Here is a 19,251-nt window from a genome sequence, read left to right on the forward strand (position 1 = left end):
TGTTTTATACAAAATAGGTCGAAGGTTGATTTTTCTGGTGATTATTCAGTGCCTTAACACAGGTAGAGAAGGGGTGATTGTGATCAAGTTTCGCACAAATCTTGGGTCAGTGGTGTAGTTTATTTATTTGAAACATTGTTTTAATGACTGTCAAGGCTCCAACTTTGTTTCCTATTAGAATCTTCTTTTCTGGTCATAAATAAAGCATAAATGTACGTAACACCTGTCATTAAATGTATTTAAGTAGATCTATTATATGAGCCTGGTTATGTGTGAATGTAAAGTGCAGCTGAACTGGTAGACAGAGCCACAGAGTGGTATTTCTAAATAAATCAAGTCCATTGATCGTCAGGTTTGGAAAGTCCAAAGCTGATGATGTCGTTATCACAGAAAACTGAAGCAATCCCTGTTGCCAGGATGCATAACTTTATATACAGATGTATCGAGTACATAATGTGCACATGCACTTAATAAGGCGTTTCATGACTTTTGTCCAGTAAAGTTCTGCAGATCTGCTGTTATATAAATAGATCAACTCAAAAATATGGGTTATATACACCATATATATACATAATATGTTTGTATACACTTTTTGTTTTAGGTACACTGTGAAATGTTACATTTAATGGAATCTTTGGTAATCAGTTTACACCAAGCACATTTTCCATAATGTTTAATTATTTGAACAAATAAACCTTTGACTGTATATAATTCAGCTGCTTTTTACTCCAAATAATTGCTTCATTTTTATGAGTGCAGAGAATCATTTTTCAAGTGATTGGTTTTGTCTGTTAATAAAAGTATTTTATTTCCAATAAATTTAATTAGGACAAGATGTTATCATTTTGTTTATCCATGCTGCTTCAGGTAGATTCATTAGTCTTTAAAACTGGTGAAGCTGTAGATAACAGTCAGGGGTGTCTTAGAAGTCTGTGCAGCACTGTTTATTTAGGCTTTTCAAGGAAGGATTCAGTGAAACAATAACACAAAAATAAAATGAAAAGACAGAAAGAAAAAAGGTTGCTTCCACACATGGAAAGAGAAAGTCTGACAGATTTCAGTGACTAAAAGAAAGAGCTGAATGTTTTTCAGTCCAGCCAGTCAGTCCAAGAGGAAGTCTCGTGAGTCAGAAAATTCACACACAGTGAGCATCAAAATGAAATGATTATGGCAGCAGTTTTATAGAAACTGTATTTTGTGACAGGAAAGAAATGTTTTTAATTATTAACCTGGGGGAAAATTGCAATAATCTAAATCTTTTGAATCTGAATCTCCAGTAAGTATTAAAATCAAACAACCCAAAACTTGTATTTCCCCACTGTACTTTTGCTGCTGTGTGTAAAAACCCAGCCAACAGCTAGAACTTAATAGATTTCTTCCTACAATGAAAGTACTGGACTTGAGCGTTTGCTCAGGTTTCCGCTGAGTGGATAAATTCACAAGTGGCATTTATCATATTCAGCAACAGCACAGCTTCTGTGTGATGGAGGCTGCTGTTTAATGCAGGAAGGCAGACATGAAGTTTATTTTGTGTTTTCAATCTTATTTTACAGGCTTCACCTAAAATAAGGCAGCATATATAAGATGGCACGTGCTGTTGTTTGTATGAAAGGGGCCATTACATGGTTACCACAGGAAAAATAAACTTTTTATTTATTTTTTACTTCTTTACAAAAGGCACCCACGCTATTTCAAAATGAAGCTCTGGCTCCTCTGTTAGATAAACAGACCAATCTGTAGGGGTTTGGCTAATGGTGAGGTATGAGCATGGCAGACATATTATGATGACAGCTGGCGAGACAGCCATATGTTTGCCCCTCAGACAGAGTCGCTAGAAAGTGGATGGACTACTGCTGGCACCACCTGGCACACAGCCTGGCTCTGAAAATGACACACAAGGTCACAAACACCTCTTCATCACCTCAGACAAAGAGGCAATTGCAGTGGGTGTGGTGCGTTGTGAATCAACATACTATTATTCCTATTACTACTGCTTTACTCTGTATGATGCAGCGTGTGGAGGATTTTAATTGGTTGGAATTCATTTCTCTGATAAAGTCATTGAGCTAATATTTTACCAGCAGATATATGCGTAATAGTGATGCATAGATAGATAGGTGTGGTATCTATCTAAGTTAAGCGTGACTCAGCGGGTTCACTTCAGCTGGCTGAGGTGTCGTAAGGCACATGGGAGATGCGCCACAGAGTATACATAAAAATATCAGGTTTATAGAACAGTGTCACCATGGCTGAGTTCGTCCTGTTCTGTTACTGAAACATAATTCCTCGTTCTCATCGGGGGAACCATATTACATTTTGGAAACATGACTCTGTTCGATGTCAGCTGTTAGTATTGCTGCAGTGACAGAGCAGCAGTGGTAAGTTGCATTAGTAAAGATTTATTGGGAATAACAGTTCGATAAATGTCTGCAGCAACCGCAGCGTGGTGCCGCTGGCGTATTGGAGATGCTGGTACCTGGCCAGCACATCTGCTCTTCTCAGAAAGTGCTCATATGTGCCACAGCCTCGGGAAATGACTAAAGACCATCAGGCCTAACGCTTTCCTGTCCGATAAAGTCTAGCGGGTGGTTGCAGCTAACGAGGCTATTTTATGTTATATTAAATTTCATGCGTGGTAGAAAGATAAAAATTGAGGGTGAAATCCAAGCTGTGAAAAGTCTGTTTTATTCATTTTATGTCCTATTATAAATGTAATTCCTTATAATACCCCTTAGAGCCTCTGAACCCTCTCATTCCCAACGGATGTTATGTTCTGTGCAGGTAATTAGTTCCACCCAAATAAGGAGTCCCTCAGATCCTGTTTCATTAATGATGAAAGTTCCCTAATAATAATGTGTCATCAGAACTTATATTGGCACAGCTTGTCATTGTTCTTTGGGGGGGTTTTTTTCAAGGGGAGATTTTATTACCCCAGTGCTCTACATTAATTATGAACTCCTGATGTGCCTGAGTTAGCTGTGTTTATTAAATCGAGTTGCCTTGCTTAGTCATTTCTTCTCTCATGCTGACTGATTGGATGTTCAGCTTCACGGTGGCTGTGTTCTGCCGGAGACTGATTTTGGCTCTTGTTCTTTGATTTGTTTGCAAAGCCCTCACTGTATTGGCAGTGTGTTACCTTGAAACTTACCTTTATTTCCCGGGTTGACTTCCTGCTTTGCTCTTTTTGAGCTGGTTGACTACAGCTAACCAAATTTGGCATTCACACAGACAAAGAATTCTTTAAATCTAAGCTTCACTGTGAATCTTAAAAAATTTTTTTCAATATTTTATCTCCTGTTGTAACAAAATTACATTTATTGTTTTCATTTTGGTGGGAAAGATTTGCAAGGAAATAGCTTGAAATTTCAATTTAATGCATTCTCAAAGATATTTATTATGAAAATTTTGCTAAAGCTTGGCAATGCCTCCAAAATAAGTCTTAAGGGTTCAGCAAGGACCGTGCATGCAGACGCACATGGGATTTCACAGGTGCATGACCCAGTGCTCTTAAGCAAATCTCTAAGGAAATCAGAAAAGAGGTCAGTGGATTGAGTGGACATCAAACATTCATGACATCATGACCGATATGAAGAGCTTCCTGTCATCTGCTGTTATGAGCCAGTGCCCCTCTGTGGACTCTGTAGGTTATTGCAGTAATAATAATAATGTGCCTCGGTTGTCCCTGTACAATAACCGGGTTTGCTTTGCTTTGTTCAGAAGTGATAGAGACATCTCACTGATGTGAGTCTTTCATGTTCACATCAAAAGGAGCAAAGATGAGTTCTGCTCAGTAACATTCTCTAAAAATTTACGCTATTCTTTAATATTGTCTTTAATATTGTCTTTAAAATGTCTTTTGTTTCGACTAAAGTTTTGTGCAATTTGTGATGATTCTGATTCTTTCCAGTAATATTCCTTTATAGTGATGCGATTGCAAACAATACCTCTTCATTTATGCATTGACATACTGTATGCGTTTCATCTGCATGTTGTACGTGCTTTCAGTCTGGCCGCCTGGACTCTCATCACCCGAAAGTGTGCGGCCACAATGGCAACGTGCTGGATATCAAGTGGAACCCTTTCTGTGAAAACATCATAGCGTCCTGCTCCGAGGACACTTCAGTAAGTGATCCACTTTATTCTTTTTAACTCCCATTTTTATGAGTTGATGACTTTTAAGATTCTAAAAAAATTCTCTTGTATGTGCTTAAATGCTGAGGTTGACAGCCACTAGTCCAGAAGGTGAATGGGTCGTCAGTTTAATATGGTCAGAGGTTACTGATTCATACGGTTTGTACTGGACACGCGCTTCTGATCCGATCCTACGGTGTGCTGTTGTTGCTGCTGTGAGGTTTGAAAACGACAAATAGGCAAACATCGTTAGCTTTTCAGCAGCTTGTTATATTAATGACATTAGGCACAAAATAAAATAGCAATCACTGTTACCCTACAGGCTGTTTTTTCGTGATACATGTACCTGTTACATTACTCTAGTGAATACTGCACAGCATTGGTAGCACTGTGCTCTGTGTAGTACTTTCACATGTTCAAAGATAATCTGATCTGGTCTGACACAGAGCCTCTATCCATAGCAGTAATCCTGTCTAATCCTAATGCAACGGGCTACATTGATAGCGCGTGCTATTTCTGATCAGACGATTTCTAGCTGTGTCCTCCTGATTGTGGTTTAGAGTTCATACTAATGTGTTGTGAAAGCACGCAGTAGTCCTGATAATTTGCTAACAAAAACAGAATAATAAAAATGTCACTTGTTATCATGTTTTGTGAGAATGAGCAAACCTGTAGGTATATTTGTGTATCCAGTAACAACCTCGGTGTGCGTTGGTAAATGTTGCAGGTGCGAGTATGGGAGATCCCAGAGGGCGGCCTGAGGCGCAACATGATGGAAGCAGTGCTGGAGTTGTACGGTCACAGCAGACGGGTGGGTCTGATCGAGTGGCACCCCACCAGCAGCGGCATCCTCTTCAGTGCAGGCTACGACTACAAGGTACAAAAACAACACAGCCACACCCCCAACAACCACAGTTATATCTCTATTTATGATCACTTTAATTGAAGTACAGCAGCCCTCTAACAGCTCCACCAAAACAATTTTTCCCGACTGAGTTAGATCCTCATCTGGAACCTGGAGATAGGCGAGCCGGTGAAAATGATCGACTGCCACACTGACGTCATCCTCAGCATGTCTTTCAATACAGACGGCAGTCTGCTGGCCACCAGCTGCAAAGACAAGAAGCTGCGTGTCATTGAGCCACGCTCCGGGAGAGTCCTTCAGGTGAGGCGGACCTGGCTGATGACGATAAACTGACATGTTTTAGTGGTTTCTGAAAAACGCTCTGCTTTCTACTGTCACAAGAATATTCTGTTAACATATTAGAGTGTTAACTTCCTTGCAAGTGTATGTTGCCTCACTCTCTCTATGTGTGCTGCTCCATCAGCAAGCCAGCTGCAAGAACCACCGCGTAAACAGAGTTGTGTTCTTGGGCAATATGAAGCGGCTGCTCACCACAGGGTTTTCTCGCTGGAACACTCGGCAGATCGCTCTCTGGGATCAGGTCAGACAACACTTCTCCATACATGCATACAGTGCCACAGCAGGTAGATCAAGTGTGCATGTGTGTTAAAAACAATGTTTGTATACATTGTTATTCCTAGGAGGATTTGTCCATGCCGATGGTGGAGGAGGACATAGACGGGCTCTCAGGACTGTTGTTTCCCTTCTATGATGCTGACACACACATGTTGTATCTGGCAGGCAAGGTCAGCCCCGATGTCCCTACAGTTGTACAAAAGTAGTCTAAAAACTGAACTGTGTTTACCATTCATTTATTGCATATCTAATACATTTTGGATGACTGTGATTGGAATTGATGATTTATTTTTAAGGGGTGTGTGTGTGTGTGTGTGTGTGTGTGTGTGTGTGTGTGTGTGTGTGTGTGTGTGTGTGTGTGTGTGTTCAATTTAACTTGAGTAATAAAGGGAAGTCAAAGTCTGAGAAGCATTGCTTGTTCTGGAAATCTGAGCACAGCAGCAAAAAAGATGTAGCTTCAATTGCTCAGAGGTAATGACCATGTTCTGTTGCTCTGGCAGGGGGACGGCAACATCCGTTACTTTGAAATCACCACAGAGAAGCCGTACATCCAGTACCTAATGGAGTTCCGATCCCCTGCCCCACAGAAAGGACTAGGTAAGCCAGTTGCTGAACAGCAGTATCTGATCTGTCCTGCCAGAGGAGAAAGAGAAATGCTAACCCAGTCATTAACTGTCTTTAGAAACGGAGAGGTGGAATGAATCACTGTGAAAATGAGCTCAGCCCTCAACACTCCTCTAAAAACGGTGTTGCGTAGCTGAAAGGATCGTATTTACTGAAGAAAATTAAAATGAGGTGTCCGAATTGGAAATTTGCTCAAAAAAGCTTAAAGAGCTTCACTAACTTGTCACGCTGCAGCAGGTTGTTTTTGTATCTTGTTGATGAGACAAACAATGAATTCTAGGAAAGGGATGTTGGCAAAACAGCCGTCACCACATGCCTCTTTTCCTGTCTGCAGGTGTGATGCCAAAGCACGGGATGGATGTGGCAGCTTGCGAGGTGTACCGCTTCTACAAACTGGTCACCCTCAAGGGTTTGATTGAGCCCATTTCCATGATTGTGCCAAGAAGGGTGAGTGGGAATGAAATTAGACTCCATTCTGTTATTATCAGTCTCATCTTCAGCAGATGATAACCAGCATTTATTAAGTCAAAAAAGCTGTTAGATTTTAGCCAACACCTCTTGGGAACACTGGACTTATAATACCTTGGTTTGTGATGAATACAAAATCAGAGCAAGAAGAAACAAGAACAGGAATAATTAATCTAATACCATTTATTTGACCTAAGACGTGTGTTTAAAAGCAGACTGGTGAATGAGCATCTCAAAGTCAAAAGGTGGAAAATTATCAAAACCGTATGTAATTCTTTGAGATAAAAACTCTTTACCAAAGACATCCGAACGTTGAGATAATCAGCAGTGCTGAGCAAATGGTTGCTGAGACATCTGAAAATGTTTGTTTGTTTACAGTCAGACACGTACCAGGAGGACATCTACCCCATGACGGCAGGAACAGAACCGGCCCTGTCAGCCAGCGAGTGGCTGAGCGGAATTGATAGAGGTAAGCAACCCGTCAGAGACGCACTTGTCTGGCTTGTTAAACAGCATTTTAATAGGGGAGCGGCATCTTATTCATTTGCTGCAACTGATTTCCATGATGACTTGCATGCAAGGTTGCCTCTAACAAGTAAACAAAGCTAATGTAGATTAATTTACAGCAAACTTCAGTCACTGAGTGTTTTTGTTTTGCTGAATCATGCACTGACAACATGTAGCTTGTGTTATCACCAGCATGGTTAAAAAAAAATCCCCACAGTTGATTTATTTTAATTGATGCAATCCAGTCCAGTTCATTAACATTCAACTTTACTATATTGTGAGCACTACTTCACAGCAATAGTCATCTCAAGCTTCTACAGTAAGAGTATTAGAGAGAAAATCCTCAATAACCCTCTAACTAACAACAGCAGGGAGGTAGAACTCCATTTTAGCAGGAAGAAACTTTAGCTGGTCTCAGCTATCAGCTGGGGTGGGGGAAATGAAAGGAGAGAAATGTGGAAAGATGGTAAACAAAAACAAGATAAAGCACAAACTACAGGACAGAGATGACAAAGTGAATGTTGTGCTTAACAGTGGCATAAAAATGCATTGGGAGTAAGAGAGAAGGGAGTGATGGAGAAGTGATCAGTGCTTCATGGGCAGTCCCCAAAGAACCCGGGCCTATAGCAGCATGGCTAATGGACTGGGTCATCTGATCTGATAACAGTAAAGAGAGTGTCTGCCCTGAACCCAAGCTGGCTCGACAGGAGAGTAGTCAGATAGATGAAGGTGCTACCCCCCATTTTAACTGTGACAACATCTAAGCTCTTCATGTTCATGTTTCATGGAGCTTTAAAATAAGAACTCAAACCAAGTGAACACTAATGCAGTTCACTTCAATTTACGTTTTTTTCATATACTGCCAAATCACCTCAAGGTGCTTTATACTCTAAAGCAGCGCACACACACACACACACACACACACACACACACACTCACTCTCAAGCATGAGCAAGTAGGAAGGAAAGTGGGAAGGAAAAACTCCCTTTTAACAGGAAGAAGCCTCCTGCAGAACCAGGCTCAGGGAGGGGCGGGGCCATCTGCCGCAACCATTTAGAGGTGAGAGGAGGAATACAGGACAAAAGACAAAAGTGAAGGCTCTGCTTCTCATTTTACTTTTAAATATCCTTGGAAGCACAAGCAAGCCGGCAGTCTGGGGGTAAAGTGCACTATTGGGGTGGTATGCTACTGAGAGGTATTAAAGATAAGATGCGGTCTGATTATTCAAGTGAAGAGAAATGAAATTCAGGATGTTAAAAGTATGTTTTGAAAGTCCCGTTCTTTCCTTCTCACATTGTGTTTGCTCTCAGTGGGTTAGGGTTAAATATGTGCATTTGCAAAAATTACCATCCGATTCACAAAACCCACACACCTGCCAATTTTGTTCTTACAACCACGCGTATTTCACTGAATCGGAATCAATGTAAATAGACAGTTTTTTTTGTTTTTTTTTCTCACGAGTGTGATTTTAATATGCTCGGCAATTAAAACTATAGTATGGTCACTATTTTGTAAAGGAAATTTTTTTAAATAAGAGATGCTTTCCAGTCAGTATTTTGTATTATTGACATTTACATTTAGTTTTTTAGTTTTGTGAAGATTTTTTGGTTCATGGGCTTTTTGGAAGATCAAATAATGACCTACAGGAGTTTTTATTATAACTAATATTGTTTAGTTTATACTATTTAAATTGTATTTGAAGAAAGTTGTCTTCATTATTTGTGTGTAGACATGGGCTGAGATAGTACTATATATATATATATATATATATATATATATATATATATATATATATATATATATATATATATATATATATATATATATTTTTTTTTTTTTTTTTTTTAAGAGAACAAATGAACCCAATGCTGATACTGAAATACTGATGAAGTCTGGATAACAAAAGCTTAGTAACTTTGGAAATTGCTTTAGGCACTGAATCCATATCCTAATCATGTTGTAGAATAACTAAACACTTGAATATGTGGATGTCCTGAAGAGCTGAAGACGTGCATGGATAAACGGTAGATTCTCTGGTGTTGATCTGTGGACGGCCGAAGCCTCTTGCTGCTTTGTGTTGGTTTTCACAGGGAAAAGTTCATTTTCTCCCTGCTTTTCAAACAGACCCAGTTTTGATGTCCCTGAAGGATGGTTACCACCGGCCAAACCAGGTGGTGTTCAAGGTCCCGGTGAAGGAAAAGAAGAGTGTGGTAGTGAATGGGATCGACCTGCTGGAGAACGTACCACCCAGGACAGAGAACGAGGTGTGTGAAGGATGACAAGTATAATATAAAATAATTGCAGCCTTTAATGGAGTGTAATAACGCTGTAACTGAACCGCAACTTGTTTTTGTTGTACAACTGATTCACTTAAAGTGGATCTCTATACATTTCTTTCCTTTTCTTCTGTATAATAGTTCAAAGTCATCTTTATTACATTATGCATGCATTAACCAAAAAAAATGTGAAACGTGCTATTTTAGCGCTCGCCCTTTGAGTCAGCTTTCTTCTGATTGGCTGCCCTTTGTGAGACTGAAAAGCCTTTGGTGACCATTTTTTGGATATCCACTGTCATACAGTTTGAATAGTAAAAAAATAAAAATAAAAAATCAGAAACTAAGCTTTTAGAGCAGTCTGACCTTTTGGCTCATGGGGTCCATGTAGTAGCTGTTCCACAGCTTTCGATCATAAGAGTAGAGCATAATGTACTGGTGCAAATGATTTCAGAAAAAAGCTGAGAATGAACCCAGCCTTACACAACTTGCCATTAAAACCAAATGTTTCGTCCTTCATCCTGCCAATGTCCTCTTTTCCTTGTTTTGAGAGCTGCCGTTGCGCTCATGTTCTTCCACGCGTTTCCCACCTTTTCCACCCAGCTCCTGCGGATGTTCTTCCGGCAGCAGGATGAGCTGCGGCGGCTGAAGGAGGAACTGACCACCAAGGACGTCCGAATACGCCAGCTGGAACTCGAGCTCAACAACCTGAAGAACGTTAGCCCCAACAACGCCTGACCTCTTAGACTCCTGGACTGGCAAAGCCTCGCTTCCTTTGCCCCCCCCCCCCCACTTCTGACCTCCAACAACCTTCTGAGCCCTTCGCCCTGCTTTTTTGATATATTTCATTATATCATAACTTCATTCTTCCTGCTGTTCCACGTAGTGCACACAATAACATGGTAACCATTGGATAATGTTAACTGATCCAAATACTGCAATATTGTAGTAGTGACAAATACAAGTAATGAGGCATGACAGATCAGGGATTGCTACTTAAGCATTAAATCGCTGATATAGAATGCAGAGAATTTTGGTATTTTCAGTTTTTATAAATGTAAATGATTGATCTAGCAGTGTTATTCCACGCCGCCTAGGTATTCGTCTCACTTTGCCTACCCTCTTGTCCATGTGGCAATGCCTTGATCACCATGCAAAAAAAAAAAAAAAAGTCCTGTACTGACCAAACCACCTCCGAATTGTAATTTTTATGTTGAGGTTAAAACTGGAGAAGACTATTATTGCTCCTATTTTTCTTCCCCAAGGCCTTAGACCCTGCTGCAGACCCAGTTTGCAGCGAGCTGCAACATTATCTCAAAATGGCAGACGAGGAGAGCTTTGCAGACATGGACCATGTTTTTCCCACCGGGCTGCTTATCCCATTACCTACAAACAGTGGCTAGAGATTTACTTTGTCACACTGACACTTAGCTACTCCAGACAGTCTTTCCCCAAGGACAGCACATAGCTCACTTTGTTCAGGTATCTCTTTATTTAAACAATGGGGACGCAGCTGAGGAGACATGGATCCGAGGGAAGCTTTGCTGGTTGTTACTGGTTTTTAGGGCTAATTTTGATGGGGTAATGTATATTTGCTTTTTATTTATTATTTGTCACATCTTACCTTTTTAGCTAATAACATGTATATTTCTTAATCCCTTTGTTTTTGTATGACACACTGCGCAAGTAATGATTGTGATGCTTGATAGATTTTGCTGAATGTTTCCGGTGGAAATGGTGCAAGACTTGTGTGAAACAGCACCTTAAAAAGGTATTTCCTATTAGCTCTTTGTCTCCAACAACGTAACTTCAGATAAGTTATGAAGCTATATAATTTCCTACTTTTAAAAGTGCAAACTGGAATAATAACCAACCATTTGACATTTAAACCAAGTATATTACTATTACTGAGAAATGTTTGTCTGTAGCCGTGTAATTTTTGCTTTCAAGACGTCAGGTGACGTGCCTCTCCTCCACCCGTACCGACAACACATACAGGAGAAATTTGCGCTGCCTCATTCAGCTTTACATTTGAGAGCATTCGAATTTAATTGGCACTATTTTAAGAGCAGAGCTGGAGAAATTCCACTGCATGCATGACAAGGATGGAAATGGTAAGTTAACAGCGAGTTACGGACTAAAGGTCACAAGTCTTTCCTCATAACATCATCGCAGGCACATAAAGGGCCAAAGCTTCATAGCTTTAGCTAGAGAAGATGAGCCCTTAACAATGAACAATGGTAAATATCTGTGTTAAATAAAAGGCTACAGTGAAAGTAGACAGATCGATGAGCTGCAGTGACAGACAGGAGACAGGTCGAGTAACTGTTTAGTCATGACATTTTTGACCAAACAGTTACTGCTGCAGACTCAAAGTAAACCCCAACTTAGATTTGCTTAGTGTGGTAGCAGTGTACTGTAGATGTATACATACGAGTTCAGTATTGTGGGGAAAAAAAGGCATTCTGTAAATTCTTTTCTTGATTTTCCATGTAGAGGATCAAAAATGACAACTGTCATCACTCCCTGGAATTCTGTATACACTTTTTTTTTTAATATATTAAACTGTGTACAAGGACCACAAACGTCAAACACATATATAAAAGGGATTTATTGAAGTGAATGGAAGGGGAAAAGAAAGAAATCAGCTGATGACAGTGGATTTAACATGTAGTGAAAAAAAAAATCACTGAGGTAGGCCAATTTGACCATTGCGTATACTGGAGGAAAACAAAGTCCAAACAGCTGACCGTTTTCCAGAGTTTACATTTTGCAACAATAAATTTTCGATGCACATACGTTGTGGCTGTAACCTCCATTTAAATCAAGCACTCCTCTACACCACCAGCACAAAATTCAAACATTGCCATCTGTGTGTGTGTCACAGAAAAGAACATGGGGGGGGAGCAAAGAAAGCAATGAGCTCTGATGTTTTGTCCTTATGGAAAGATGATGCATACAAAGTTATGTTCAAATTCAAGAAATTTCACACTGCGTATTCTTAGATAAAGCAGCATACATATTTAATATCTTATTACAATTCATAGTTTCACCTCAGTTGTCTGTTCAATGTCTGCCGTCATCAAAGAGAATACAAAAAAATAGATTTGGTCATTATTTACAAGAACACGTAATTTCCGAACTATCAAAGCTGAGGGTTTAAGAGGAGGAGGAGCAGCTTTGACAAGGGCAGACATTTTTTTGCTAGGATTTAAAAATATGTCCCGTGAGGGTCACACTGCGCATGTTCAGACAGAAGTTTCACACCAGGACAGCAGAGAGTATTGGCATACTGGTGACACTACAAACACATAACTTACATTAAAAAGAAAAAAAAAAAAGAAATACAATTAAAAAAATAATAACAATAAGTTTAAGACGAGGAGAGGACAGCCATACATGAATCCAGTAGTTGACTTTAAAATGTATTAGACATGCACTCTTTTTATTTTAATTTTTTTTCCTCCCCTCTTTTTGGGGCGGTCTTAAAATACATCAGAAATTGGTCTTACACAAACAGTGAGGAAACAAAAACGTCTCTCAAAAAGGTTTATATTTGCTATTATTTGATATTACAAAACTGGTGTCCACGAAGCAGTTAAAAGTGGACAGTAAAGACTGGAACACGGGGGTGTCAAAGGTACACAAATGTAACCTTTTCTTTCCCTTCAGGAAAACCCGTCTACCTAACTGGCCAATAACAAAAGAAACCCACTCCTACTGCAATATGAAACTGAGGGGAAAAAATACATGGGGGCTGTTGGGAAGTGACTGGGAGATACAAGTTAAAAACAGTTCACAACTTAGCTTAAAGAAGACTCTCAATCGTCATCATCTTCCTCCCCTTCTTCATCCAGGTCCCTTTTTCTCTTCTGACCTCGCTCTTCTTCTGAGAAATAAGTAAGAAATAAAAGTCACATTTATAAGACAAATACAGCATTACAGATGAAGAAAGCTCCACGTGACCAAAACACATTATCCTTGTCCTCGTTTCACACTTGTCTCCCTGTTTTGTTTGTATCACGCACACATAAGCTCCCTCTGAGGCTCAATATGAAGCCAGCACACAGGGGTGAAAACTGCAAATCATTTGAATGCCCACTAGAGGCTAACTCCCAAAGGATTCACTCCCTATATTTATTTTATTTAACCTTTATTTCTACATTTACAAGAGAGACCCGTTTCCGACAGTATAATGAAATTACAATTAAAGAAAGTAATAATAAAATAGCTTTTGGGGGACAGCTCCATATTTATTTGTACATTACTTTCCATTAACTATAAAATACCTCTGTTTGTGCACAGATAACAATACACTCTGAAATGCACCTTGCTAACAAAGCGTGCTAGCCATAGTGGCAAGGTTTAAGCATTTTTAGCATTAACTTAGCATTCTACAGTCCCAAGCACAGTCATTTCTGGCTCTCCAAAAGACAAGCTTGCAAAAACCATAATACTGAAGATCAAGGCTTCAAAACATGAGTTTACGACCTACAAGGTGCTGTCACTGTGCCTACTCCCATCCTTTATATACCGTCTATGGTTTATACATGGTGTATATATAGTGGACACAGAAACTGTAGCATCTCTCCATGTTAACGCCATGTGTAAAATATCCAAAGGGCATATTTAAATTTGCTAATTCATAAAGGTTAAGAAAAACAAAAGCAGTCCACTATAAAGAATAGCATCAAGCGTGTGCACTTATTATGCATTTGGAGAAGTTGCTCACCTTCGTCATCTTCATCGTCAACCTCTCTGTCATTCAAATCATCCTCCTCTTCCTCCTTTGTTAAAAGACAAGGCAAAGTTAGTGAGATGATTCACTTCCGGGTCTCGCGGAGTTGAAGCCAGAGGACGAGAGGCGGGATTCACCATGGCAACCAGTCTACTAACAAGAGCATTTTTACATAACTATTAGAAAAAGCATATCTCATTTATTCTCATCTCACCTCTCCACTGAGGTCTTCCTCTTCTTCTTCTTCATTCTCCTCTTCTTCATCCTCTCCTTCCTCCTCCTCCTCATCTCCCGGTGCTGCATCTTCATCATACTCCTCATCATCTACATCTGGGTGAAAGTGGTCAGTTAATATAAACGCCAGCATTAGCGTCGCAAAGACATACATGAGACCCGACATAGTCTTGGACATACCATCTTCATCTTCCTCATCATCATCCAAGCCCTCTGCATAGACCTCAGCATCAGAATCGGGTGCTTCTTTGTCATCTTTGTCATACCCATCCAGGTACGTGAGCTGGGGTAATAGCTTGAACACGTTGTCTCTGTATTCGTTCAGGTTTGTCACTTCACAGTTAAACAGATCTAGGCTTTTCAGGGTCCCCAGTTCTTTCTATCAGAACAAAAAACAAACAAAAACAATCCAGTTTGATAAACAACAACGAGCTGTTTTGCATGTTGTGCTTTTTCCCCCCCCTCATATTTCTGGGACTCACCAGTGGTTCTATTGTGCTGAGGTCTTTAATCTTGTTGCCACTGAGGTTTAGATGTGTGAGATTGGGGCACTTCTCCGCCAGAACTTCCAACCCTCCTGAGATCCTGTTATCGCTGAGTTCAAGCTGTTGGTCAATTAAATAATCAAAACCTTGCAAAACTTTACAGTCTGAAGCTACAGAGATTTGTCACGTGATGAAAAGCACCCACCTTTTTGAGTTTATTTAGCTTCGGCAAGTGGGCAACTGTCGTCAGACCAACATTGATTGTGCTTAGAAACTCCAGCTCCTCAAACTCGTCTGTTAGACCCTCGATCTTGCCTTCATTTGAGCGACAGTTGTCTAGCACTAGTTCTTTGACCTGAAGCGTAATCAAAAAATTAAAATGGTTAGAATTTGTCAAACTGCAAACATCATATTTGTTAATCCCAATCAACACATTACATTGTTGCTTTGTTACAGCAGTCAGCAATGACAGGAAAAAATGCTAACAAAAAGCAAGCACATACCAAACAACAATCCATACATTTCTGTAAATTCAAGACACATTTTATTTTCATTACTACATTCGTCTTTGACACTTTAGTTAAATTGTATCAACAATATTTGGAATCAGCTCTTAATTGTAAAAAAATATATATACACATATAAACATTTAAATTGATTTACTTTTACCATTTTTAAGAAAATAAATAAATAAATCTGAAGAAAATAAACAAACGTCCTCCTACAGATAAACCAGCTCAACACTGGGCGGATGCCACACTTCAGTGTAGCAGCAGCAACAGCGTTAATTTTGGCCCTGCGCACTGATATTTAAATAGTGTGATATGCGGTCACAGGTGGGCTGTTATCGGATATTTCACCTCGGCCTTGAACGTGACTCAGCCAATCAGCAGTGAGGACCAGAACTATAAAAAAAAAAAAAAAAAACCAAAAAAAACCCCCACTGTCCATCAGCGGTCATTGTACCGCTGTAAATATCGCGATGCGTTGACTCTTTCCATTACGTAAATATGACATTTATCTCGCTTTTTTGACACATTAGTAAGAAAGCGATAAAGTACGGCTGCCGTGTTTAAAGCGCAATAAGAGACGTGCGCGTGAGCTATGAGCGACGCAGATGCACATTAGTCAAAACAAGCCGGAGCCAAACAGACCTACGAGTCGTGCACAGGGTCATTTGTGAGTAGGAGGGGCCGCTAAAGCCGATTAGATAGCTGCCAGGCAAACGTTTTCATTGTTGCTCGCGCTAAACACTTCCCGATTGGACTGATGGTGTGTATAGACCTCTATTAACACGAAGGTATGATGACTGGTTCGTCGTTTGTGTCGAATGAACGGGATTTCGGTGTATTTCGAATAGCCTTTGTTTCTCGGTAAAATGGCGGCTTGTCCTAGTTCTGGAAAACTAGAGCAACAGCGCGGCTCGACGATTTCCCCCCCTGTTTTCACCGGGGGAGCTGGGACGCCTAAGCTTCGAGAAATCCCGATGAAAACGAGTGAATAGCCACACGACAGTTGATAATGAGTCGGGCGTAGCTCGTTTTTGATCTCTGCGTGGGGTTTTTTCGCGCAGCTTGGTGGCCGCTAACGGTCCACGGTAACGGCACTTTTATTTCGGCCATCTGTGCGCACAGTGACTCCGGATGGAGGTTTGCAGGCTCCCCCAGCGTAAAAAGCTGCTCCCTGCAGACATAAACGACTTGAACCGGACGGTTTGTGCAACTATAGCAGCGGTCTGCAGTTGTAAGGCGATAATTCGAGGCTGTGATCTTTATGCATCACTGATAATGTTCACGACTTTGAGTGCTCGCATCCTCAACGCGCCAAGTGCACGGCTTAAACTGTTTTTTTTTTTTAGGTGAACGTATTTCCCAGTCCAAGCATGCACACTGAGCCTCAGACAATGACTAAAAACAAGAATCCCGACAACGCGGGGTTCGTGGATCAAAAGTTACAAATATGGCTTCTCACACTGCTTGCCTTGTTTATACCGCTGGCATTAAAAAAGAAGCTGTGGTGCATTCTCAAACTGCACATTAAAACGTGAAGCTGGAGCCGCACTAAAAAGTTCAAGCAGCGGACCCGCGGAGCACCTGCCCGCTGTAAACACGACGGCAAAAGCAACAATGTGACCCGACGTCCCCCATCATCTTTTTAACTTGGAAGAAACTTTGTATCCCCACGCCAAGGCATCACGCGAAATATTCTCCATTAGCCGAGAGTGAAGCATTATTACAGCGAGCCGCGAGGCCAACTTACGTCTGACGGAGTGCGGTTCCGCAACTCTAGGTGAATTCTTTTCTTCATGTCCATCCTCGAAAGGCTCACCCCGTGATACGATACACACTTTTAATAATTACTGCAAATGCAACTACCACCTCCAGAGCAGGCTGCTGCTGTTCATTCAAACTTGATCCGCTCGGTGGGCGGGAGCACGTTTCAGGATTGTCGTCACCGCCGACCAATGGCACGCGCCAAATAAAGAGGGAACGGATTTACAGACGCGCGGGCCAATGAAGGCGCCCTTATCAAACTGGGTGGGGTTTTGTTGTCTAAGTTTGGTTGTTTGTTAACTTAAGTTTACATGGAAATAGTAATACTGTAATGTTTTTCACTGAATACATGCAGTCGATGCACAACCACCACCCTTAAACCTCCACCTACATCGAAGCCCAGCCCCATACGTTTTGAGGTTTTTTGAAGCTTAATTAATTTTACATTTAATTTATTGTTAAATTTAACTGACATATTAATTGTACAGCTTTTTAATTTTTATCATTTAAAAATGCACACTGTTCCATCCTGCCTCTGTACAAAACAAAAAATATAAATTATTTTAAAAAGTATAGAATAATGACACACTAAAAAATATTTTTTTTCCTCCATAAAACGTCTAGCAACTATAAAACAACAACAGCTATTGCATGTAATGTTAGAAAATTTGCCAAAAAAAGTTGACATTGTTATTGTATGCTATGCAAAAACAACTTTAATGACCCATAATATATAAAGAATAACATTTTGATATTAGAACTTACCATTTTTCAAATATTACTGATCCAGAGTGGAGAAGCAAGAATAGATAACCTAATAGTAAAATAACACCAACCGGGTTGAAAGACCTGATTTTTCTAAGTCGCATGTGATAACTGGCATTACTCATGTCTTTTAATAATGCTAAGAGCTCCTTGTGTGGCTTTGAGGTACAGTGGGTCATCCACTAATAACAGGTTGGCCAGCACGTAGACTGATGCCATGAATGCTTTGGAATAAAGGGCTAGATTAATTTAACTATTCTTCTCCAAACAAATAAAATAGCACAGTGCTGAGTTTTTTGGGCAGTCTGAGGTCCACTAGGGGTCTTCTTCACAGTTTCACTCAAGTGCTGGCAGGTCATGAGTGCTCTGCGTGTTGCTGTGTGCACCTTTTCCACAAGGGGGAAGCAAAGCCTCAACTGTATATCCAGTGACCACCAGGAGGGTGTTTAAAAAATTTCAGTTAAACTCAATTCAAATTTTTCTTTGTGTTTTTTTAGCAGAAGTAATGGGTAGAACGGATCCTAGCACAATGTGGTGAAAAGTAATGGCTATTAATATACCACAAACTTCCTGTTAGTTAATTTAATTGTAATTTGAACAGAAAATGATGAAATATATCAGCACAAAGAATGCTTTGTTTCTGCCAAATAAATACATGTCACTGGTTATCAATAAGGAGGAGTGTCCGTCTCTCTTTGCGCCACTGTCTCACTCCATATCCATGAAACTTGTCTGTGATAAATAACCTGCATGCTCATGATAAGGGCAAATGAGAGTAACCGCCAATAACGGAACTGCTGCCTTTTCATTGCCCACGGCACTCTCAGCAGCCCCTAAAACCATCGTCTTTCTCTTCTCTGTTTCGCTCCATTAATGGTGAACAAGTTGCTGTCTAACAGGAATGCTCCTGGTTAACGGAGCTAACCTTAACTACAGGGGACACCAGCCCGCTTTCTATTATAAAGTTGTGAAATTTTGTGACTCACATGTACCCTACAGTTTAATAACAAGATACAGGATGAGATAGTCAATTAAAGCCATTACCAAGTAAAATCATATAGTACAGCTACCTTCTTATATTTGCTCAGTGTTGGGGGGGCTAGCATACAACCACAAAGAGGCACAAAATAACAAACTATTATGCAGCATTAACCCAAAGAGACAGGAAAACACAAGTTTTGTGATGCAAGTAAACACAAAAGAGATTAAAATGCGGCAACAACTGAAACTGTCACAAACAGAGCTGCATTTTTGTGTGTGTTGGGTGTACTCT

The 19,251-nt window shown here is 40.3% G+C and overlaps 2 protein-coding genes across 5 annotated transcripts in view; one reads left to right on the forward strand and one right to left on the reverse strand.

The window, feature by feature from the left end:
• The window catches only part of coro2ba (coronin, actin binding protein, 2Ba), a 52,102-nt gene extending 39,491 nt beyond the window's left edge, over positions 1–12,611 (forward strand). For all 3 annotated transcript variants that reach the window (XM_026162777.2, XM_026162771.2, XM_026162785.2), the window contains exons 3-12: positions 4,006–4,122; positions 4,859–5,008; positions 5,132–5,296; positions 5,460–5,576; positions 5,677–5,781; positions 6,112–6,208; positions 6,570–6,682; positions 7,082–7,172; positions 9,335–9,474; positions 10,087–12,611. In XM_026162777.2, the coding sequence (XP_026018562.1) occupies positions 4,006–4,122; positions 4,859–5,008; positions 5,132–5,296; positions 5,460–5,576; positions 5,677–5,781; positions 6,112–6,208; positions 6,570–6,682; positions 7,082–7,172; positions 9,335–9,474; positions 10,087–10,221 (1,230 nt within the window). In that variant the 3' untranslated portion in view covers positions 10,222–12,611. The remainder of the gene's footprint in view (positions 1–4,005; positions 4,123–4,858; positions 5,009–5,131; positions 5,297–5,459; positions 5,577–5,676; positions 5,782–6,111; positions 6,209–6,569; positions 6,683–7,081; positions 7,173–9,334; positions 9,475–10,086) is intronic.
• Positions 12,080–17,757, reverse strand: anp32a (acidic (leucine-rich) nuclear phosphoprotein 32 family, member A). 2 transcript variants are annotated; one of them, XM_026162806.2, is made up of 7 exons: positions 17,200–17,757; positions 15,146–15,295; positions 14,938–15,060; positions 14,636–14,834; positions 14,436–14,551; positions 14,216–14,270; positions 12,080–13,369 (listed from the first exon to the last, which is right to left on the reverse strand). In XM_026162806.2, exons 1-7 carry the CDS (start codon positions 17,251–17,253, stop codon positions 13,305–13,307), a joined length of 762 nt encoding a protein of 253 aa, XP_026018591.1. In that variant the 5' UTR covers positions 17,254–17,757; the 3' UTR covers positions 12,080–13,304. The 2 variants fall into 2 exon arrangements, with proteins under 2 accessions (XP_026018591.1, XP_026018582.1); XM_026162797.2 differs by having other exon boundaries at positions 12,080–13,372.
• Positions 17,758–19,251: the final 1,494 nt, after the last annotated feature.

The sequence above is a fragment of the Astatotilapia calliptera genome, chromosome 1, assembly GCF_964374335.1.
Source record: "Astatotilapia calliptera chromosome 1, fAstCal68.1, whole genome shotgun sequence".
NCBI lineage: Eukaryota > Metazoa > Chordata > Actinopteri > Cichliformes > Cichlidae > Astatotilapia > Astatotilapia calliptera.